This window comes from Podarcis tiliguerta (genome assembly GCF_965153285.1).
Source record: "Podarcis tiliguerta genome assembly, chromosome: 12".
In the NCBI taxonomy this organism is placed as follows: domain Eukaryota; kingdom Metazoa; phylum Chordata; class Lepidosauria; order Squamata; family Lacertidae; genus Podarcis; species Podarcis tiliguerta.
The window spans coordinates 52,240,057-52,263,665 of NC_139545.1; the positions used below are offsets into that span (position 1 = coordinate 52,240,057).

Below are 23,609 nucleotides of genomic sequence, written 5' to 3' on the forward strand. Positions count from 1 at the left end.
ATATTAATTATATTAATATTTAATATTACTTGATTGGGAGCCGCCCAGAGTGGCTGGGGAAACTCAGCCAGATGGGCATGGTATCAATAATAAATTATTATTATTATTATTATTATTATTATTATTATTCCTATGTTCACTGCAGAATGGTCCTCCCTGTTCATTGCTCATTTCATTTCTCCCCTTGCAACGTTTGCCGCTGGTGACGCCTTGCTATCTCTTTTTGTCTCGAAACAGGCAGTGCCTCCAAGTGTCCGCGGCTACCAGAACCCAGTGCCTCACTCTGGCCATCGCCGGCATTTTGTGGCGCGCAGGCGGCCGCAGGAAAGCCACGATTGCCTTGTAAGTGGAAGACACGTTTTCGGGAAGTTTGAGCAGACCTCCTCCCTTTCCCGTCCCCCTTCTGACAACGCCCTCCCTTAAGCCACCGATTTTTGCACATTTCATCAATATAGATCCTGATAATAGAGGGTCTGGGGACACGGGTGGCGCTGTGGGTTAAACCACAGACCCTAGGACTTGCCGATCAGCAGGTGAGCTCCCGTTGTTCTGTCCCTGTTCCTGCCAACCTAGCAGTTCGAAAGCACATCAAAGTGCAAGTAGATAAATAGGTACCACTCTGGTGGGAAGGTAAACGGCGTTTCCGTGCGCTGCTCTGGTTCGCCAGAAGCGGCTTAGTCATGCTGGCCACATGACCCAGAAGCAGGCTCCCTTGGCCAATAAAGCGAGATGAGCGCCGCAACCCCAGAGTTGGTCACGACTGGACCTAATGGTCAGGGGTCCCTTTACCTTTAATAGAGGGTCAGCTTCCTTTGGAGACAGTTCGGCCTCCCTTACCGATTTTCCACCTGGGAAGATACGGGGAAATACTGTGCATGTCAGAACACGCCAAACCAGGCGGGATGCTGCGTGAATATCCCTTGGCTTTTCCCTCCCCTAGTTAACAGCAGCCGCAGGGTGTGGTGTTCATTAGGACCGCAGCAAGGGAGAGAAGGTCTAATCCTGGCCACTCCGCACCACTCAAGCCCCAGAGACTTTTGGTGCCTTTCACATCTGCTCCTAATTTGGAAAACACACCCACCCACCCACCCTGGTATGTTTGCAAAAGTTGCACAGAGCATTGTGACAACCGTGCCCACTCTGTACATGTAGCATTCGTCCGTTTCTGATACTGCAGCGAGCGCTGCAACAAAAGGTTGCGGCGTGGAGTCCGCGCTGCTGTTTTCAGGGAGAGCCTCCTGTTGCTCGCTGGCAGTAGCAGAATCAGTCGGAATATGTCAGTTCTGTTAATATTTTTGCAGCAAATTAATTATTTTTGCAGCAAGGACTAATCATGTATGTTTAATTACTGTTGAAAATGATATGTTAAAAAAACTAATAAAAGTGTGTATGTGTGTGTGTGTGTGTGTATATATATATATATATATATATATATATATATATATACCGGTGTATATATATATATATGTGTGTGTGTGTGTGTGTATATATATATATATATATATATATATATAGTGGCAAAGAATCATAGAATCATAGAGTTGGAAGAGACCACAATGGCCATCGAGTCCAACCCCCTGCCAAGCAGGAAACACCATCAGAGCACTCCTGACATATGGTTGTCAAGCCTCTGCTTAAAGACCTCCAAAGAAGGAGACTCCACCACACTCCTTGGCAGCAAATTCCACTGTCGAACAGCTCTTACTGTCAGGAAGTTCTTCCTAATGTTTAGGTGGAATCTTCTTTCTTGTAGTTTGGATCCATTGCTCCGTGTCCGCTTCTCTGGAGCAGGAGATGATTCTATGACCTGGGAGGCTGCCAGGATATATTGCCCCCCTTTTCCATAGAAAAACCTTATAATAGCTTTGGTAGTTCTTTGGACCAGAGTTGGACCAGTGCTGTCGCTCAGAGGAGAGGATGTTTTCCCAACCTCTGAGGTTCCTATTTAAAGAAAATCTGAAGGACAAAAGCACATGGGATTGCCATTTTCCTCTTCCCTGGGAAAGTATCACGGGGGAGAGATTCCAAACTCTACTTGCTCCTCCAGCCCCTGCCAAATATTGACCCTGGATGCAAAGGGCACAGTCCTTCAATGACTCCTGCCGTTAGCGAATGGGGCTCCTCAACTGCTGTTTTCCTTCTTCAGATCTTTTGTTGTTCTGTTCTTTTTAGGTGTACTGGAACGCAGCAATTCACTCCTGTAGGGAAATACAAAGCAGATGGGATCTTGGAAACGGTAATGTTTTAGCCAGAACTGTCCTCCGCCTGCCCTCAACCTTTCATAGAATTGTAGAAAGTTGGAAGAGACCCTGAGGGGTCATCTAGACCAACCCGCTACAATGCAGCAACCTTTCTTTGGTATATGTTTCTGCTTTGTAGTTAGAAATAGCGTACAGTGGTACCTTGGTGCCTTGGTTCTCAAACGCCTTGGTTCTCAAACGCCTTGGTTCTCAAACGCCTTGGTACTCAAACAACTTGGAACCCAAACACTGCAAACCCGGAAGTAAAGTGTTCCAGTTTGTGAACTTTTTCTGCAAGCTGAACGTGCTCCGTTTTGAGTGTTACGCTTCCGATTTGAGTGCCACCCTTCCATTTTGAGTCTTACACTGAGGTCTGTCTCTTTTTGCTATTTGTTTTGCGGCTTTTTTTGTTTTTGTAACTGTGCGGAACCCAGTTCGGCTACTGATGGATTGATTGTGTGACTGCAGTGCATTGTTCATTGCTTTCATTTTATGGACCGACGGTCTCGTTAGATAGTAAAATTCATGTTAAATTGTGGTCTTAGGGGTTGTTTTTAAAAGTCTGGAATGGATTAATCCATTTTGCATGACTTTCTCTGGGAAAGCGTGCCTTGCTTTTTGGAACGCTTTGGTTTTGGAGCGGACTTCCGGAACGGATTAAGTTTGAGAACCGAGGTACCACTGTACTCTATTCTGCACGTGTGGAATTTGCAAACTTGTGCATCTGGGATTTGCGCTCTCGGAATCCCAAGAATCCCTGCTATCCATCAAACTTTAAATGCATGCTTCTAGCCCTTAATGCCAACAAGAACAGAACCGGGAAATATGTGCTCGGCGTCTGGCAAACACTGAGAAGCCAGAGCAGGGTTCAGCAAATCTGGGGGTTTAGCCGCTTGACAGTTATTTCCACAGTCCTGGGAGGGTGTGGTTGTGTGTGTGTGTTTTCCCAAAAAAGAGGGAACCCAAATTCCATTTCTTCCGGCGGGGCTGCTGTTAGGGTGGGGAAGAGACGTAAAACATTACGCAGCAGTTAAAAAAAACAAACCATAAAGTATTTATGTACGCCACGACCGCCGCTAGGATTCTAGTGGCTCAAAAATGTAAAACCCAGGAAATCGCAACTTTAATGGAGTGGCAGACAAAAATGTTTGAATACGTAGAATAGGCGAAAATGACCTATAAGATTCGGAACCAAAAAGTAACAAAGTTCAGAGAGGAGTGGAGTAAATTTGTTGAGTACATACAGAATAATTGTAGAAGCTTAAAGACTGTAGCAAGGTTAATATAAATCTTGTGACGTGGACAGAGTGTAAATAAGAATCTATAAGAGAGCATGTACCCGGGACGCGGGTGGCGCTGTGGGTAAAAGCCTCAGCGCCTAGGGCTTGCCGATCGAAAGGTCGGCGGTTCGAATCCCCGCGGCGGGGTGCGCTCCCGTTGTTCGGTCCCAGCGTCTGCCAACCTAGCAGTTCGAAAGCACTCCCGGGTGCAAGTAGATAAATAGGGACCGCTTTATAGCGGGAAGGTAAACGGCGTTTCCGTGTGCAGCTCTGGTTCGCCAGAGCAGCGATGTCACGCTGGCCACGTGACCCGGAAGTGTCTTCGGACAGCGCTGGCCCTCGGCCTCTTGAGTGAGATGGGCGCACAACCCTAGAGTCTGTCAAGACTGGCCCGTACAGGCAGGGGTACCTTTACCTTTAAGAGAGCATCTTAATTGTGAAAGCCGATGGAGGGAAGGAAAGAAGTCCGGGCGCAATAGCGCACATGGTAAATAAGAAGACACAAAAATGTTGAATGTTAAGAGTATATGCTTTGTTTATTTATGTTTTGGAAAATCAATAAAAAGCATTTTAAAAGAACAAACAAACAAACAGGAACCTTGACACCGGCAATCCAATATACATGTTTGCCCACAACCCGTGCAGCAAGCCCGAAACTGAGCAGAGTGGAGATGAGATCAAAACAGTAATGAACTGGAAAGATCGTTCTTGTGGAATGAACGTCATGAAAAATACAAGGCGTTTCAATTTAAGCCTCCCTGGGGAGCCGCGGAGCTTCGCGTTCCACCTCCGCAACAGAGGATCCTCATCAGCCCTACATCTCCCGACCATCTCAAAAAGTAGGGGGGAGAGAGAGAAAGAGAAAGAGAGAGACCATAGTTCAGGGTTTTGCATCTTCAGAGGGTCCCAGGTGATGGGAAAATCCCTCCCCCACTGAGACACTGGGGAGTTGTGGCTGGTCAGTGACTATCCTGGGTTAGGCAGACAAATTGTCACACCAGACCAGGCAACATCCAGGGCTCCTGTGCAGTATTTCGGGACACCCCCCTTCTTCAAAGCTCCCCTAAGCCTTCTCCTTAACCCATTTGAGCCACATTTCTGCTTTTTTTTTGGGGGGGGGCGTCATTTTTAATTGATTTTACAAATGAGAATTAGTTACAGTACCAAATACATATCCATAAAACGAGATTTCTCTGAATCTCACAACTCCCCCACCCCATCCCCTCCGTGTTGTCAACACTTCCAACTGCATATTATTTCATGGTCTCTGTTTTGTATCTATCCACATTGTCCATAGGGGACGTGGGTGGCACTGTGGTCTAAACCACAGAGCCTAGGGCTTGCCGATCGGAAGGTCGGCGGTTCGAATCCCCGCGACGGGGTGAGCTCCCGTTGCTCAGTCCCTGCTCCTACCAACCTAGCAGTTTGAAAGCACATCAAAGTGCAAGTAGATAAATAGGTACTACTCTGGCAGGAAGGTAAATGGCGTTTTCGTGCGCTGCTCTGGTTCGCCAGAAGCGGCTTAGTCCTGCTGGCCACATGACCCGGAAGCTGTACGCCGGCTCCCTCGGCCAGTAAAGCGAGATGAGCGCCGCAACCCCAGAGTTGGTCACGACTGGACCTAATGGTCAGGGACCCCTTTACCTTTAGAAAGTCTCAGGACCCCAATACGTAGCAGAATACCTGCTCTATGGAACACCAGGGGAAACTCTTTGCTTCACATGAGAGTAGTCCTATCTCTCTCTTTCTCTGTTTGGGATTTGTCGCCTAGACCTTGGCTGGTTGTTCCCGTTATATTTTGACCTGAATTTTCCCCCCCTCTTTTTTCTTCCTTTCACAGCTAATGTTGCACGTTGCCACAAGTTACGAAGACCTGCTGAGGTTCCTGCAACAAAATATTCATCAGGTACGAATCTCGGCCAGGTCTGGTTCTCAATCGCAGCATGATTTTTCTCACACACACTTGTTCAGAGCATTTATTTCCATTTGCCCGTTGCCTTACATGATTCATAAATCTACAAGTGAGGCACTCAAACTGTATCCTTGTTCTTCCTGTGTGTGCCAACTATTATGTCCGTGAAGTTTCTTCCTGTCCTTGTAAAATGTTATATCTACCGTATTTTTTGCTCTATAAGACACACCAGACCACAAGACGCACCTAGTTTTTGGAGGAGGAAAACAAAACAAAACAAAAATATTCTGAATCCCAGAAGCCAGAACAGTAAGAGGGATCGCTGTGCAGCGAAAGCAGCGATCCCTCTTGCTGTTCTGGCTTCTGGGATAGCTGTGCAGCCTGCATTCACTCCATAAGACGCACACACATTTCCCCTTACATTTTAGGAGGGGAAAAGTGAGTCTTATAGAGCAAAAAATACGGTATCTTTTCCCGGTTTTTGCTGTTCTGCATCCTGCCTTGGGCAGAGCTGATATCCCAGTGTTGTTTCAGAAATTCTCCATTGCTCTGCCCTGTGTTTCGTTGTTTTGCCACTTTTTACAGCAGCTGCAAAAACCACACTGTCCCAATAAATAACTACGATTCTACAATTCTGCCTTGATGGCTTTACCTCCAGCTAGGAAAGGGAGAAAGACCTGCTTTCTTTCAGCTTGTCTTCTATAATCTTCAGTTAGCAAGTTTCTGTGGAGCATGTGGCAGACTTGGCTGGCGACAGTAACTTGTCAAAGAGGCTGGATTTTACCCCTTTAGCTGTCTCTGCTTCTACAGAATCTCATCTTCCAGGTACAGAATGCTGGGAAGGTCCATAGCTTAGAGGCAGAATGTCTGCTTTGCAAGCAGGAGCTTACTGGTTCAAGCCAACGTCTCCAGGTAGGGTTAGGAGAGGCTGCCTGCCAGAAATCCTGGACAGCCTCTGCCAGTCCGTGTAAGCTATACTGAGCAAGACAGACCAAACATTCTCCTTGGTATAAGGCAGCTCCCTATGTTTCTAAAATCACAGGCTTGGCAGGGACTCCAAAAATGACTTACAGACCAACTCCCAATTCTACATCAGTACAAAATAAATTCAACCTCCCCAATCATCATAATAAATATTGTGATATTTTGGTTGGCCTAAAATAGGGTGGTACTTCACAGTTTTGCTTAAGAGTAGGCCTAGTGAAATCAATGGACCTAACTTAGTCATGTCCATTCTTTTCAATGGGTCTGAGAAAGGTAGGATAAATGACCCCGGGTGGTTAAGTCCAGTCAAAGGTGGCTCTGGGGTTGCGGCATTCATCTCGCTTTCAGGCCGAGGGAGCCGGCGTTTGTCCACAGACAGCTTTCCGGGTCATGTGTCCAGCATGACTTAAGCCACTTCTGGCAAACCAGAGCAGCACATGGAAACGCCGTTTACCTTCCCGCCAGAGGGGTACCTATTTATCTACTTGCACTTTGACGTGCTTTCGAACTGCTAGGTTGGCCGGAGCTGGGACAAACAACTAGAGCTCACACTGTTGCGGGGATTCAAACCGCCGACCTTCTGATCGGCAAGCCCAAGAGGCTCAGTGGTTTAGACCACAAGGCCACCCGTGTTTAATAATAATAATAATAATAATAATAATAATAATAATAATAATAATAATAAATTTTATTTATACCCCACCCTCCCCAGCCAGAGCTGGGCTCAGGGCGGCTAACACCCGTAAAATTACAGTAAAAACATAATGGAGGGAAAAAACCCAATTTAAAATACAGGTTAAATGCAATTTAAAATGCAGCCTTATTTTAAAAGTAGCCCATAGATCAAAACCATAAGGGGAGGGAAACATAAGGGTCAGACTGAGTCCAAACCAAAGGCCAGGCGGAACAGCTCTGTCTTGCAGGCCCTGCGGAAAGATGTCAAGTCCCGCAGGGTCCTGGTCTCCTGTGACAGAGCATTCCACCAAGTCGGGGCCAGTACTGAAAAGGCCCTGGCCCTAGTTGAGACCAGTCTAACCACCTTGCGGCTCAGGACCTCCAAAGTGTTGTTATTTGTGGACCTTAAGGTCCTCCGTGGGACATACCAGGAGAGGTTTGTAGGAGAGGCATACCAGGAGAGGTTTGTGATTCTTTTCTTAAGCACCAACATAATTACCTTTACATTTTTTAAGATGAAACAAAAGATGAGCGCCCTGTTCCACACGGTCAGCACCGCTACCTTGCAATTTAACACACAAAATATTTTAAAAATAAGACAAATGAAAGCAGACGACTAGCTTGAAAGGTGCGCCTTCCAGCTGAGAATCATAGAATCATAGAGTTGGAAGAGACCACAAGGGCCATCGAGTCCAACCCCCTGCCAAGCAGGAAACACCATCAGAGCACTCCTGACATATGGTTGTCAAGCCTCTGCTTAAAGACCTCCAAAGAAGGAGACTCCACCACACTCCTTGGCAGCAAATTCCACTGTCAAACAGCTCTTACTGTCAGGAAGTTCTTCCTAATGTTTAGGTGGAATCTTCTTTCTTGTAGTTTGGATCCATTGCTCCGTGTCCGCTTCTCTGGAGCAGCAGAAAACAACCTTGACCTTCTTCCCTTTTTCCCCTCCCAGTTTGAAGCTGGTCCGTACGGGTGCATTCTTCTGACTTTGTCTGCGATACTATCAAGATCCATCGATCAGTGAGTATATCTGCATTTCTTTCTGAAGGGTGGCTGGCATTGGCTCCTAAGCCTCTGGGATATAGTTGTGCGATGTGCAGCGTGGCCAAAGTTTCCAAGTATGCTCTGGCTTATCGCGGATGGAATTCCTTAGGCCCTGGTTTCTCGAAAAAAGGCTTCCCTGAGACTCCCTGAACGGGCACGTCTGCGTTGAGAGCCGTATGGGCTCCTTGCACTCCACCTGCCCAGGTCGCATCTGTTATGTGCACAGTGTTTTAAAGTTCATTAAACCAAAATGGCAAGCATAGACAGTCACTATCAAAGCACACTGCGATTAAGACAAGATGCCTTTCAGTAGTCAATGTCCTGCAGAAAGCAGTGATAGGCGCTCCAGCGGAAAACAGCAGAACAGTTTTTTCCGGATAGATGAACTGTTAGTATAGTATATAGTATAGTATACCTGAAGGAGCGTCTCCACCCCCACTGTTCTGCCCGGACACTGAGGTCCAGCTCCGAGGGCCTTCTGGCGTTTCCCTCGCTGCGAGAAGTAAAGCTACAGGGAACCAGGCAGAGGGCCTTCTCGGTGGTGGCACCCGCCCTGTGGAACGCCCTCCCACCAGATGTCAAAAGAAATAAACAACTACCAGACTTTCAGAAGACATCTGAAGGCAGCCCTCTTTAGGGAAGCTTTTAATGTTTGATGTATTACAGTATTTTAATATTTTGTTGGAAGCCTCCCAGAGTGGCTGGGGAAGCCCAGCCAGATGGGCGGGGTATAAATAAATAATGATTCACAATGAACCCCTGCCCATCCCCTTGACTGCTTCCCACACTGCTCCAGAGTTGGCAGAATGGCAAAGGAGACACACGGTCATGTTGTGGGGCGGGGTGTTTGTGGAGTTGGAGGGCACACAGGCCTCCAGGTGACTCAGTTTCTGGTGCCTGTGTAGGTCTTCCAACGCGATCCTTTGCCAAATCCTATTTTAAAGCCAACTAGTCTGCTGACCATCACCTGCCTCTTGTGGCAGTGAGTTCCAAAGTTAAACTCTGTGCTGGACGAGCCAATCGGGTGCTCCGTTCCACACAGCCCCATCCAGGTAAACTGCAGCTATGCTGGGCAGGTGGTTGGTTTGCATCTCTGCCCTGCCACGCTGGACTCCCTGGGCTACCCCAGCTCACAGGAGCCACATTCCCACGGCTCCTACCAAAACGTAAGAAGGAAACTAGGGTTGGGTTCTCCCGTTAGTCGTGTGGGTTTCTTGCAAAGTTTATTTGCCATACCAGGACAGCTGATCAGCAATCCCCGGCCTTTCCATTGCTTTCCATGCCCGCCTCGTCCGTTTAGCTGCCCTTCGCAATGCCTGTACCAGAAACTCATTGGTACATATTTTTTCCTTGGGCAAGAAAACAAGGGAATCCATCTTCCCCTGAAAGTTTTGACAGTAGTAATTAGAAATATACTTAGGGCAGGGCAGCCTGCTCCTTCCACTCCTGCCCTGCAGAGCCATCCAAAAAACAGCAACACCCCACAAGTCATTCTCAGGAGAGATAAGCGATAAACTCATTAAGGTTCTTGAATGTAAACAGACGATAAGAACTGGGGCATTTTAGTTCCTCTGCTCGCTTCCTCTGGGCAGCGGCTCTGATTCGGCTAATGCCTTTTTGATTGCTGTGTGTTTTCTGATTCGCAACGCCCGCCTCTCCCGACTTTGACATTCAGAGCGTTGGAAGGCAGGCTGGATTTAGGTTTGATGCGGCCCTAAGCTACTGAAGGCAATGGGGCCCTTTATATGTCCAGCTGTCCTTTGTCAACAACAAATTGTCACTGTTTTTTGTGTGTTGAATATATGCTATTTGGTAATTTATGGACCTAATAGGTATCTAAAGCCATTTGTGCATGCGGAATGTAAAGGTAAAGGTACCCCTGCCCGTACGGGCCAGTCGTGTCCGACTCTAGGGTTGTGCGCTCATCTCACTCTATAGGCCGGGAGCCAGCGCTGTCCGGAGACACTTCCCGATCACGTGGCCAGCGTGACAAGCTGCATCTGGCGAGCCAGTGCAGCACACGGAACGCCGTTCACCTTCCCGCTGGTAAGCGGTCCCTATTTATCTACTTGCACCCAGGGGTGCTTTCGAACTGCTAGGTTGGCAGGCGCTGGGATTGAGCAACGGGAGCGCACCCCGCCGCGGGGATTCGAACCGCCGACCTGACAATCGGCAAGTCCTAGGTGCTGAGGTTTTACCCACAGCGCCACCCGCGTCCCAGCATGCGGCATGTAGGCACCCTATATACAGAAATGAGCAAATGAGTGATATTTTAGGGAGCAGGCTAGTAGGCGGGGCCCATGACTTACATCATAGGAGCCGACACAACACAAAACACTGTTGCTGTATGTAGGGTTTATTTTATTGGTTTATTATCTTTGGAAATGTACATCCAGTTTTTTTTCCCCTTTTAATTTTTTGGGGCCCTAAGCTATAGCTTGTTTAGCTTATACGCAAATCCGGCACTGGCTGGATGCGAGGGCTGTTGGAGAATTCTGATGAACGCAGAACCCGGAGAAAAAATGGCCAGTGCTTAAAAGAAGAACCTGCTGCATCAGGCCAGCATCCACAGTGGCCTGCACAATTTCCCTAATTCCTAATTCCTATGTCTATGAAGGACACTGTTATGGCAAAGAAGGACACTGACAAACTGGAACGTGTCCAGAGGAGGGCAACCAAAATGGTCAAAGGCCTGGAAACGATGCCTTATGAGGAACGGCTAAGGGAGCTGGGCATGCTTAGCCTGGAGAAGAGGAGGTTAAGGGGTGATATGAGAGCCATGTTCAAATATATAAAAGGATGTCACATAGAGGAGGGAGAAAGGTTGTTTTCTGCTGCTCCAGAGAAGCGGACACGGAGCAATGGATCCAAACTACAAGAAAGAAGATTCCACCTAAACATTAGGAAGAACTTCCTGACAGTAAGAGCTGTTCGACAGTGGAATTTGCTGCCAAGGAGTGTGGTGGAGTCTCCTTCTTTGGAGGTCTTTAAGCAGAGGCTTGACAACCATATGTCAGGAGTGCTCTGATGGTGTTTCCTGCTTGGCAGGGGGTTGGACTCGATGGCCCTTGTGGTCTCTTCCAACTCTATGATTCTATGATTCTATGATTCTATAATTGATTATGCAAATTGTGTAAGTTACTTAGTGTTGCCGCGGCAGGCGGCAAGACGGATGCTGTAGTTTTTAGCGGTAGCCCTAAGGTATACAGTGGTACCTCAGGTTACATACGCTTCAGGTTATAGACTCCGCTAACCCAGAATTAGTACCTTGGCTTAAGAACTTGGCTTCAGGATGAGAACAGAAATTGTGCTCTGGCAGCGCGGCAGCAGCAGGAGGCCCCATTAGCTAAAGTGGTGCTTCACGTTAAGAACAGTTTCAGGTTAAGTATGGACCTCCGGAACAAATTAAGTACTTAACCTGAGGTACCACTGTAGTTTGTTAGCTTATACGTAAATCTGGCCCTGGTTGGAAGTCTCCATTTCAAGCATCGTCTTCAACAAAAGCTCAGCAGAGGGCCTTGGGCGCTAAAGGCCTCAGAGTCCTTCCCTACCCCGATCTGAAATGCAGAGGGGATACTAAGGAGGTATGGCTCAGCGGCAGAGCATCTCCGTGGCATTCAGAGGGTCCTGACCTCACTCTTGAGCATCTTCAATGTGGAGCTAGATGGACCAATGGTCTGAATATGTTCCTATATCCCCAGCGGCAGAGCCTTCGCTTCTGCACAGAGCGCATAGTTGGACTGTGGAACTCCCTCCCACAAGAGGGAGTGATGGTCACCAACTTGAATGGCTTCAAAAGACAATGAGGATAATCCACAGAAGGCAAGGATATTGATGGCTACTAGGCACGATAGCTGTGCTTTTGCCTCCACGGTTGGAGGCAGTCCAACGCAGGTGGCGCTGTGGGTTAAACCACAGAGCCTAGGACTTGCCGATCAGAAGGTCGGCGGTTCAAATCCCCGCGACGGGGTGAGCTCCCATTGCTCAGTCCCAGCTCCTGCCCACCTAGCAGTCTGAAAGCATATCAAAGTGCAAGTAGATAAATAGGTACCACTCTGGCAGGAAGATAAACAGCGTTTCCATGTGCTGCTCTGGTTCGCCAGAAGTGGCTTAGTCATGCTGGCCACATGACCCGGAAGCTGTACGCCGGCTCCCTCGACCTATAGAGCGAGATGAGCGCCGCAACCCCAGAGTTGGCCACGACTGGACCTAACAGTCAGGGGTACCTTTACCTTTACCTTTAAGCACGATAGCTGCACTTTGCCTCCACGGTTATTGAGCCAGTCATGCTTCTGAATTATAATTGTTGTTGTTGTTTTTATTACAGTGGTACCTCAAGTTTTCGAGTCTTTCGGAAGCCGAACATTTCGGTTTTTGAACGCCGAAAACGCTGAAGTCATTGCTTCTGTTTTTGAACACTTTCTGGAAGTCAGACGGCTTCCGCTGAGTTTTTCCCCCATTGAAATTGCAGACCACCCTTTGACCCTTGGTTTTCGAATGCTTCGGAAGTCAAACTGTCTTCCGGAACGGATTACGTTCGAAAACCAAGGTAGCACCGTATTATTATTTCTATACCACCCTTCATCTGAAGATCAAAGGGTGGTTTACAATATAAAAACACAACAATACATATTGTAGTAAGACACAAACAGACACAGAGAGACAGACAGAAGGTTAGTTAGCTGAAGAATTAGGCAAAGGCCTGAGAGAAGCTGGACATTTTCCATGCCTCCTTGTTGCTGAAAAGTACAGGAGGAGAGAGCACTCTTTTGCTAAGGTCTCCGTCAGGATGCGGTGGATCTCCTTCCTTGGCAATTTTTAAGCAGAGGTTGAATGGTCATCTGTCATGGATGCTATAGCTGAGATTCCTGCATTGCTGAGGATCCACTGTCCCTCAGACCTTTTGGGGGGCCAGACTATATATTTTTTTTGGGGGGGGAGCACACATTCTACTCATGTAAAAACATGTTGATTCCCGGACTGTCCGTGGGCTGGATTTAGAAGGCGATTGGGCCAGATCCGGCCCCCCGGGCCTTAGTTAGCCTACCCATGGACTAGATGAACCTTGTGGTCCCTTCCAATTCTACGATTTCGTGGTTCTATGATTCTGTTTGTGCCGTTTCCCATTGGCCACCGTGATGCCGGACAAGACAGTCCATTGGCCTGATCCAGCAGGCTCTTGTTGCGCTCTTCCCCACATGCGGAAAGGGTTCCAGCTTCAAACCTCATCATCTCCAGGTTGGACACAAAGTGGCTCCATCTGCAACCCTGGAGAGTCGCTGGATGGAGCAGCGGCCTGAGGTTGAGGTTCCTGCATTGCGGGGGTTGGGCTAGATGTCACCTTTGGGGTCCCTTCCAACTCTCTGGGATTCTGTCAAGCTGCTTCCTGCGTTCCTGTGGAAGAGGAGAGCCTCTGGAGATTGCCATCAGCTAAGGCAGCGGGTGGCGCTGTGGGTAAAAGCCTCAGTGCCTAGGGCTTGCCGATCGAAAGGTCGGCGGTTCGAATCCCCGTGGCGGGGTGCGCTCCCGTCGTTCGGTCCCAGCGCCTGCCAACCTAGCAGTTCAAAAGCACCCCCGGGTGCAAGTAGATAAATAGGGACCGCTTACCAGCGGGAAGGTAAACGGCGTTGCGTGTGCTGCGCTGGCTCGCCAGATGCAGCTTGTCACGCTGGCCACGTGACCCAGAAGTGTCTGCGGACAGCGCTGGCTCCCGGCCTATAGAGTGAGATGAGCGCACAACCCTAGAGTCTGGCAAGACTGGCCCGTACGGGCAGGGGTACCTTTACCTTTAAGGCAGGTGTAGGCCACCTGTTGTAAGGAAAGTCACTTTGCTAGAGGATTAACGGACAAGACAGTTAGCATGGCATTTTGGGGCCGTGAGCATCGTGAGCTCGCGACTCGGAATAACTCCCTCCCACCTCTTCTTTGAATGCAGATTCAAGCGTGTTTAGAACACAGATCCCCATCCCGGCTTAGACTTCCTAAAAACTCTCAGAGCTTTTTAACTTTCCCCTCTGAAACTTTTTTTGCTTTTGGGGACGATGGAGCAAACAATGGCTGCTTATGTGTTTCATCGGGAATATATAGCATCATTAAAAAGAAGAAAAGAAAACAGGCCCAAAAAACAATGGCCTTGAGAAAACAGCTCCAAGTCTCAGGGACACAGAAGGTCAATTGGGGAGGCTGTTCTGTCCATTAAGAGCAATCTATTATAATCCGTGGAAAATGTGCTTCATAGCCTCTTAATCTGCCTCAGAATTTCAGTAGCCGGGTCTCTCTCTCTCTCTCTCTCTGGCCTCTTACCTTCCTGAAAATATTCCCCCACCTCCCTCCTGAAGGGAACCGGGCTTCCGTTGCACGGTTCAGAACTTTGCTGTGCACTCAAACATATGTTTATCCCATTGCCGTTTCTATAATGTGTAGGAGAAATTCCTCCTCAACTCACACTGCCTTCAAATTAATACAAGTGCTCACACCCTGAAAATTGCAGCTTTTGTTGTGTGGGCTGCCGGCAGCTCCCTTCTATTAGCACCGCATGGTGTTCCGGATATTTTGCGTCTCGATCTTCACACCCCGGCCTCTTGCGTCTTGCATGCAAGTCGGCAGCCATAGCCTGGATCTTCTAAACTTTATTATTATTATTATTGACAGTATTTAACAAAATGTGTATGCTGCTTAACTGTACACGAGACCTCCGTGCGGTGTTACAAAGAATGCAAAAACGGAACTGCCGGTTAGAAAACCTATGTTACTGGCAAGCTTATGGAAAAAGCAAAATGAGTAAGATTGGCAGTCAGAAGTGTGCATTCTGAGCTAAACTTGCAGATTAGAATACACACCAGCTTTGCAGACCACAGGGGAATAGGGAAGGAAGATACAGGAAAATATTCACCTTTGGAGGATGGATGGCGGCTAATGGATTGAGGTTGAATCCTGACAAGACAGAAGTAATGTTCTTGGGGGACAGGGGGCGGGCTGGTGTGGATGACTCCCTGCTTCTCAGTGGGGTAACTGTGCCCCTGAAGGACCAGGTGCGCAGCCTGAGAGTCATTCTGGACTCACAGCTGTCCATGTAGGCGCAGGTTAATTCTGTATCCAGGGAGGCTGCCTTCCAGCTCCACCTGGTACGCAGGATGAGACCCTACCTGCCCGCGGACTGTCTCGCCAGAGTGGTGCATGCTCTGGTTATCTCCCGCTTGGACTACTGCAATGCGCTCTACGTGGGGCTACCTTTGAAGGTGACCCAGAAACTACAACTAATCCAGAATGTGGGAATTAGACTGGTGACTGGGAGCAGCCGCCGAGACCACATAACACCGGTCCTGAGAGATCTACATTGGCTCCCAGTGCGTTTCCAAGCACAATTCAAAGTGTTGGAGTTGACCTTTCAAGCCCTAAACGGCCTCGGTCCTGTATACCTGAAGGAGCTTCTTCACCCCCATCGTTCTGCCCGGACACTGAGGTCCAGCGCCGAGGGCCTTCTGGCGGTTCCCTCATTGCGAGAAGCAAAACCACAGGGAACCAGGAAGAGGGCCTTCTCGGTAGTGGCGCCCGCCCTGTGGAACGCCCTCCCACCAGATGTCAAAGAGATAAACAACTACCTGACATTTAGAAGACATCTGAAGGCAGCCGTGTTCAGGGAAGTTTTTAATGTGTGACATTTTAATGTATTTTTAATCTTTGTTGGAAGCCGCCCAGAGTGGCTGGGGAAACCCAGCCAGATGGGTGGGGTACAAATAATCTATTATTATTATTATTATTATTATTATTATTATTATTATTACTATTATTATTATTGATATTATTATTTCAACCCGTAAAAGATACACTGGGCATGTGACTGCTGGGCTCTCCTGTCTTGCATGCCGTTGGACCAAACCCATGCATGCACATGGTCAAGGAGAACATTCTTTGGAGATCCCTTGTGCCCAGGCTGCCGTTTCCTAGAAGCGTCCCTTGCAATTATTTTAAGACCTTTTCTCCCCCACCCGCGGCCTATTTCTGTCGCCAAACCCCGTAATTGTGTGTGTTTTGCTAATGTTAACAGTCTGTTGCCATGAAGAAAGGGGTGTGAGGTCAGCCCTGGAGCACTGAAACCTCACCACATGGAGTGGAATTGCAGAAGTGCCAGGCCTCCCGTTAAAAACACACACACACACGTGGCATCCTCTGCTTTTTAAGCTGCCGGGAGTAGGAAAATCTACAATTAAAAAAGGCGGGGGGGTGGGGAGCAGGGAGGAGAGAAGGATGGTTTATTTTTGTGTCTGAAAGTTAGGGTTTTCCCCTGAAGTCAACTCGCGAGCCTCTGACTTTCTGTCCGTTAACGTCACGGAACGTGGGGGAGTCCTATCTGGCCCCCATCTGACAAGGGACTCTGAGAATTATTTTTATAATGATTATTATATTTGTGCCCTGCCCCTTTCCCCCTGTCTGGGTGGCTCAAGGTGCGTTGCGCAGATAAAACAGAAGCCAAAAGCATAGCAGAGACAGTCATTAAGGTGTGAAGAAACACTATTTGAATTAAAATAATATTTAAAAAGATCCACTAAAAAAACAACCCACCAGTGACAATAAGGATAATTGAAAACAGCAGAGCGCCAAAACAGTCCATTCTCAAAAGCCCGTTGGTACAAGGTCTTCTTCGCCTGTCAGCAAGAAGGACAACAAAGAAGGAGCTTCTCTAGCTTCTCTGTGATTTTCAGAGTTGGAGCAGCCACCAACAAGGCCCTGTTCCACATCCCCATCAAGAGTGCCTGTGATAAGGGCCTCCTTCGAAGATCTCAAAGCCCGGGCAGATTCAGACGAGGGAATAATGTTTTTCAGGCAGCCCAGGGACAGCGGCATTCTCAAGGCCTTCCCTGGGTGACCACAATGATTCTTGATCCCACCCCCAGGGCCAGATTTAGGTTTGATGCAGCCCTAAGCTACTGGAGGTAATGGGGCTCTTTATATGTCCTGCTGTCCTTTGTCAACAACAAATTGTCACTGTTTTTTGTGTTGAATATATGCTCTAGGGTAATTTATGGACCTAATAGGTATCTAAAGCCATTTGCACATAAGAAAATATGTATTTTATCAAAGAACTGAAATACAATAAGGAAGAAGTATAGTACTAGTAAAATACAATTAAGAAGTATATTAATAGTGAAATAATTATTAAGCTCTAACTTACGGTAAAATGATTTTTTTTTTATTCATAAGAAACTTAATAAAGCAAACACATTGGCATTTGGCAGTAACAAAAGTTCCTTTAGAAACACAGCTTACAAAGACTCATAATCTAGTCTCTAAAAACTTGCTATAACATGAAATAATAATCGGTGTAAATATATGATGCAAACTACTAATAATTATAAATAGCTTTATTAATATGAAATTAAGTATTATAACCTGTACAATGCAACTGTAGTTAATACAAGGCATTTTTAATATAATATCAATAGCACCATAGTAGTCCACTAATGGGCGGGACCCATTACTTGTATCATAGGGGCCTACACAACACAAAACAAAACACTGTTGCTGTATGTAGGTTTTATTTTATTTCTTTTTTATCTTATATTTTGGAAATGTACATCCAGTTTTTTTTCTCTTTTAATTTTTTTTGGGGGGCCCCAAGAGAGTGGGGCCCTAAGCTATAGCTTGTGTAACATACATAGAGGAGGGAGAAAGGCTGTTTTCTGCTGCTCCAGAGAAGCGGACACGGAGCAATGGATCCAAACTACAAGAAAGAAGATTCCACCTAAACATTAGGAAGAACTTCCTGACAGTAAGAGCTGTTTGACAGTGGAATTTGCTGCCAAGGAGTGTGGTGGAGTCTCCTTCTTTGGAGGTCTTTAAGCAGAGGCTTGACAACCATATGTCAGGAGTGGTCTGATGGTGTTTCCTGCTTGGCAGGGGGTTGGACTCGATGGCCCTTGTGGTCTCTTCCAACTCTATGATTCCAACTCTATGATTCTATGAAATCCAGCACTGGCCACTGCACTTGCTTGCGAGGGGTTGGGGGGGGGGTTATTATTTTGCCTTGTGAAAAGTGCGCCGAACCAAAGGAGGAAGATGGAAGTGTGAGGCTCTTCCTCTTTCACCTCCATCTGCTCAGATTAATTGCAGTGGTACCTTGGGTTAAGTATTTAATTCGTTCTGGAGGTCCGTTCTTAACCTGAAACTGTTCTTAACCTGAGGTACCACTTTAGCTAATGGGGCCTCCTGCTGCCGCCGCACGATTTCTGTTCTCATCCTGAAGCAAAGTTCTTTTTTTTATATAATAATATTTATTAGAAGTTTTATAGTTACAGAAAGAAAATATGAGAGAAACAATAAAAAATTAACAAACAATACATTGAAAATAGAAAGAAAAAACAATACATCAAAACAACAAGAAAAAGCAAAAACATTTAAAAACACATCCAATTTCCATATCTTCATCTTTCATTTACTTGTTTCCTCGACTTCCTCACACCTCCCTTTTTTGTATTCTAGTTCAAATTAGCTAATTCAGCAAATCCTTCCCCTCTTTCTCAATTTTTTGTTCTATAATTTATCTTAACACAGTCCAACTTTAGATTTTCCACTTTAGCCCATTAACAATCAGTTTTTGCTTAATTCAATGCTACTAAAACCATATAATTTCACTGAAGCAAAGTTCTTAACCCGAGGTACTATTTCGGGGTTAGCAGAGTCTGTAACCTGAAGCATCTGTAACCTGAAGCATCTGTAACCTGAGGTACCACTGTATTTTGCCCGGCTCAGGGCAGCGGGAGCCTGAAGCAATGGACCCAACTCCTGTGTTGTTCACGCTTGGCCTGTCTTGATAGGTTCCCTGGTTGTCTCCTCACCAAGTTACGTGTACCTAATGGAGACTACCCAGGGGATTTCAGTAGAACCCAGGCTTAGCCGCCCGTCTCCATCCCACGTCCTTGATGGCTTCCTCACTCTCAGAAATGATGCGAAGCGCAGATGTCACTCCTCTGCGGGCGTCTTAGGTACAACTCAAGATTCCCAGACCGTTTGCACCCAAAGATGGAATTAGAAACTTCCTCCTATTGTCCGGACTCCACATCCCACGGCCCCTAATTGACGCAGGTTGCACCGGTCAGTTGTTTCTAGCAAAGGTTTGGGGTTTCCAGCGTCCGATTGTTCCCTCAGCGAAAAACCGTGGCCAGTAGCCAAAGGTGGTTCTTTCTGAAGCCCCATGAAAGTGTGCAGTGATATTTTCTCTTTGACTGCTCATTATTTCATGTTCTGCTTTGTCAGTTCAGCTCTTGAAAACAGTTCCGGTCATTAATGTAACTAAAATAATAATAATATTGTTTTATTTTATAAGCTTTCGTCTTTTAAAAATTTAAACATGCTCTTTGAATGCCCTTCTCATGATAAAGTCTCTTTTTAGTACAGTGGTACCTCGGGTTACAGACGCTTCAGGTTACATACGCTTCAGGTTACAGACTCCGCTAACCCAGATATAGTACCTTGGGTTAAGAACTTTGTTTCAGGATAAGAACAGAAATTGTGCTCCAGCGGCGAGGCTGCAGTAGGAGGCCCCATTAGCTAAAGTGGTGCTTCAGGTTAAGAACAGTTTCAGGTTAAGAACGGACCTCCAGAACGAAATAAGTACTTAACCCGAGGTACCACTGTACTCATAGTAACTCCCTCAATACTTTCTATGGATACTCATGTTGACAATGAAAAGATATATATATATATATATATATATATATATATATATATATATATATAAAATATTTATTCCAGGTCACAAATACAGGAAAAAAAAATTGAAAAAGACAAAATACAGTAGAATAAGAGGAAAAAACAAAAATAAAAATTTTAAAAATACATAAAAACACCACCCCTCCACCCCACCAACAAAAAAGGAAACAAAAAATAAAAACGTTTAAAAAGAAAACACTTCCATTTTTTAAGTTCCATCTTTCAGTAACTTATTTCCTCGACCTCCTCCCACCTCCCTTTTCGTATTCCAATTATTAATTAGATCAGCAAGTTCTTTCCATTTTTCACTGCTTACTCACTTATTTATCTTAATCCATTTAAACCTTATTCTCACATCAACATCTGAAAAGATATTGTGGCCTTATTCTTTGAATAAATCTTTAATTTAGAGAGATAGGGGAGGCCTATGGATTCTAGCATTTGACTTTGGGGGAGGATTTTCAGGTTCAGCCCTTCTTAAATCACCCAGATTCCTCCAGAGTCTTGACTTAATAATTGCATATATATATAAAAAGGGTTTAAGGCAATCTTCACCAGCCTAGTATTCTGCAGATGTTTTGGATTCTGTGCTGGTTGGGGCTGAAGGGAGTTGAAATCCACACATCTGGAGGGCAAGACATTGGCTAAGGCTGGTTTAAAGTGTGCAGAAGCAATGCAAAATGCACTTGGGTTGAACGGTGCACATTTATAATAGGACTTTGCACACCCATGGCAGAATTTGAGAGCCATCTCATAGAATGTCACAGAACCTGGCCCAGTCTCCAAAATATTGGACTAGCCAGGTAGGCAACCTACTGTATTTTTCGCTCCATAAGACACACTTTTTCCCTCCTAAGAAGTAAGGGGAAATGTGTGTGATTTATGGGGCAAATGCAGGCGGGAGGCTCTGCTCAGTGCTCCCTTTCACGAGCCGCGTGGAGCGTGTGTGCGGCTCTTGGGGGGTTTTCCCCAAGGAGGGAGAAGGGCAGCCCATCAGTCCCTTCTCCCTCCTCGGGGAAAAGCCCCCAAAAGCCGCAAACACCCTCCACGTGGCTCTTGAAAGGGAGCCCTGAGCAGAGCCTGGGATGCATACAGGCTCTGCTCAGCGCTGCCTTTAAAGATTTTTCCCCCCCTTGCATTCCCCCTCTAAAAACTAGGTGCATCTTATGGTCAGGTGCAGCTTATGGGGTGAAAAATACGGTAAGGCCCATAGGCCACAAGCATCCCACAGGGCTCTTTAACCGGCCCATGAGCTGCCCCCAAATCGAGCCACCCTCTCGGCGAGTCCCCACACGCTGTGCTAAACCGGCATGGGGACTCACTTCCGCGGTGCCGAAAGTCACGTCTGTGCATGCTCAGATGCCAGAAATCTCATCTGCGTAGACGCAGGAAATCGTGGCTATGTACACTCACGCATGAGCGCGATCCGGCCCACGGTGAGATCTCTGCTGGAGTGAACCGACCCAAGCAAGGTAAACCTTGCTGACCCCTGGACTAGACCCATTTTTTTGATGTGTTTTTGATGTGCCCTTGAAGGTTTGGGGAAAACTTCAGTCGATCTAACTTCGCTGCCTTCATTTTTATCCCCCCACCCTAGAGTACGTGGAGATTTTGACGTGATCACAAACCGGCTGATTGGCGCACACGGGTACTGTACGCAGGTAAATATGGCAAAGGCCTCAGAGACAGGGCCGAAATATATACAGTCATACCTCAGGTTGAAGTAGCTTTGGGATGAATATTTTGGGGTTGCGCTCCGCGGCGTCCCGGAAGTAACAGAGCACGTTACTTCCGGGTTTCGCGACTCTCGCATGCGCAGACTCTCAAAATGACCTTACGCGCATGCGTGGAAGCTGTGAAATGCGACCCACGCACGCACAGGAGCGCACTCACGTGTTATGTTTACTTCAGGATGCGAACGGGGCTCCAGAACGGATCCCGTTCTTATCCAGAGGTACCACTGTATGCCGGGGGGTGAATTTTGTGAGCGGTTGTCATGGTTTGGTTGGACGCAAAGGAATGGTGGGAGGAACCAGCTGGTGGGAGGAACCCCAAAGGGAAAAAGCTCAGAGCCTGGGGGGTTGGTGGTGGGACGACGATGAGGGGTCAGAGGGAGAAGACTAGGAGGAGGAGGAGGAGGAGCTGAAGAGGTAACAGGGCTTAGTGAGCAGGGAGAACCTGTGGCAGAGAGCAGTCCAGAATCCGAGGCAGAAGCTGAAGCAGGAGAGGAGAGGAGGCCAAGAGGCAGGGATGAGTCAGGCTGCTGAAAAAGCAAGGGGGTCTCCTCCTCCTTCTGCAACAAGTTCCTTTGCAGGACCAGGAGAGGCATGAAAAGGGCAGAGGAGAGGTTGGTTGACCACGGGCACAGTCTCCGATTTCTTGGGGAAAGCCTTGGCGAGAAGGGGACTTCGACAGCTGTGGGGAGGTGGAGATTTTCAGTCCCAGCAACTGATCCCTGAGGATGAGCTGCTGTGCTCATTAGGCCTGACACTCAGCCAAGTCTCTGAAAATCCTGTTTTTGCTAATAAAGAACTAACTCCAACTTTGAACTGGGGCAGCCCTCCCCCCAGAGTTCCACCTCTCTGCCCTCTCCCAGATCAGCCCCTGCCCATGCAGACAGAGATAAACTTTTCCAAGGGATCTGGAGGAAAGTTGGGTCCAGCAGAATTAATCCTAGAACAGGGATCGGCAACCTAAGGCCCATGGGTCACAAGCGGTCCATGGGGGGTCATTTAACCAGCCCATGGACCCCCGCTGCCCACTCAGGGACCCCCGTCACCTGCTCGGTTGGCTCCCGTGCACCACGCTAAACTGGCACGGAGCAGAGCGGGGACTGCCTTCCGCAACACTGGCCAGCTTCCCATTGGCTGCAGGAAGCTCTTGCAGCCAATGCGAAGCTGCGCACGCCTCCTCTGCGCCGGAAGGAGCACCGGAAATAGTGTTTGTGCATGCGTGCGTGTGCACACACACTCCAGCCCACCGCAGCGTCTGCGGGACCGTGAACCGGCCCAAGCCACAAAAACTTTGCCGACCCCTGTTCTAGGTCTAATTCTGCTGGACCCAACTTTCCTCCAGATCCCTTGGAAAAGTTTCTCTCTGTCTGCAGGGGGAGGGGCTGATCTGGGAGAGGGCAGAGAGATGGAACTCTGGAGGGAGGGCTGCCCATGGCACCCACTGCCAAATAACCAGCTGGCAGTAAATCATAGCGTTCAAAGTTGGAGTTAGTTCTTTATTAGCAAAAACAGGATTTTCAAAACCCTTCTCTCCAAGGCTTTCCTGAAGAAATTGGAGACTGTGCCCATGTGCAACCAACCTCTCCCCTGCCCTTTTCATGCCTCTTCTGGTTCTGCAAGGGAGCTTGTTGCAGAAGGAAGAGGAGACCCCCTTGATTCTTCCTAGAACATGAGCACCTGCTCTTCCTACCAGACCAGTGTCTGTTCCAAGAGCCCCTTTTTCTTCTGCGGTAACCAGGAACTTGTCAACCTGCTCCTGACTGGCCAAGCCGTCTCCAACGTTTTCAACGACGTGATGGAGCTGGACTCTGGGAACGGCAACATCACCCTCCTGAAAGGCATCTCTGGCCGCAGCGACATCGGCGTCCTGTCCCTCTTTGAGCACTACAACATCTGTCAGGTACGCACCAAATTCCAAGGGCTTCCAACACTGATGAAACTGGCCTTTTCCCCTGTCCAGAAAGGCTGTCTTTGATTTACTTCTATCTAGTTCAGGAGGAGAACCCTCTTTGAGCCACAGGGTACACTG

At 47.5% G+C, this 23,609-nt stretch overlaps 1 protein-coding gene across 3 annotated transcripts in view; it reads left to right on the forward strand.

Annotated features, from left to right (window-relative positions):
• MINDY4 (MINDY lysine 48 deubiquitinase 4) overlaps window positions 1–23,609 on the forward strand; it is a 103,840-nt gene that overhangs the window by 53,476 nt on the left and 26,755 nt on the right. For all 3 annotated transcript variants that reach the window (XM_083406310.1, XM_083406312.1, XM_083406311.1), the window contains exons 10-15: window positions 238–342; window positions 2,173–2,236; window positions 5,361–5,426; window positions 8,047–8,114; window positions 21,445–21,508; window positions 23,319–23,480. In XM_083406310.1, coding sequence (XP_083262436.1) covers window positions 238–342; window positions 2,173–2,236; window positions 5,361–5,426; window positions 8,047–8,114; window positions 21,445–21,508; window positions 23,319–23,480 — 529 coding nt within the window. The remainder of the gene's footprint in view (window positions 1–237; window positions 343–2,172; window positions 2,237–5,360; window positions 5,427–8,046; window positions 8,115–21,444; window positions 21,509–23,318; window positions 23,481–23,609) is intronic.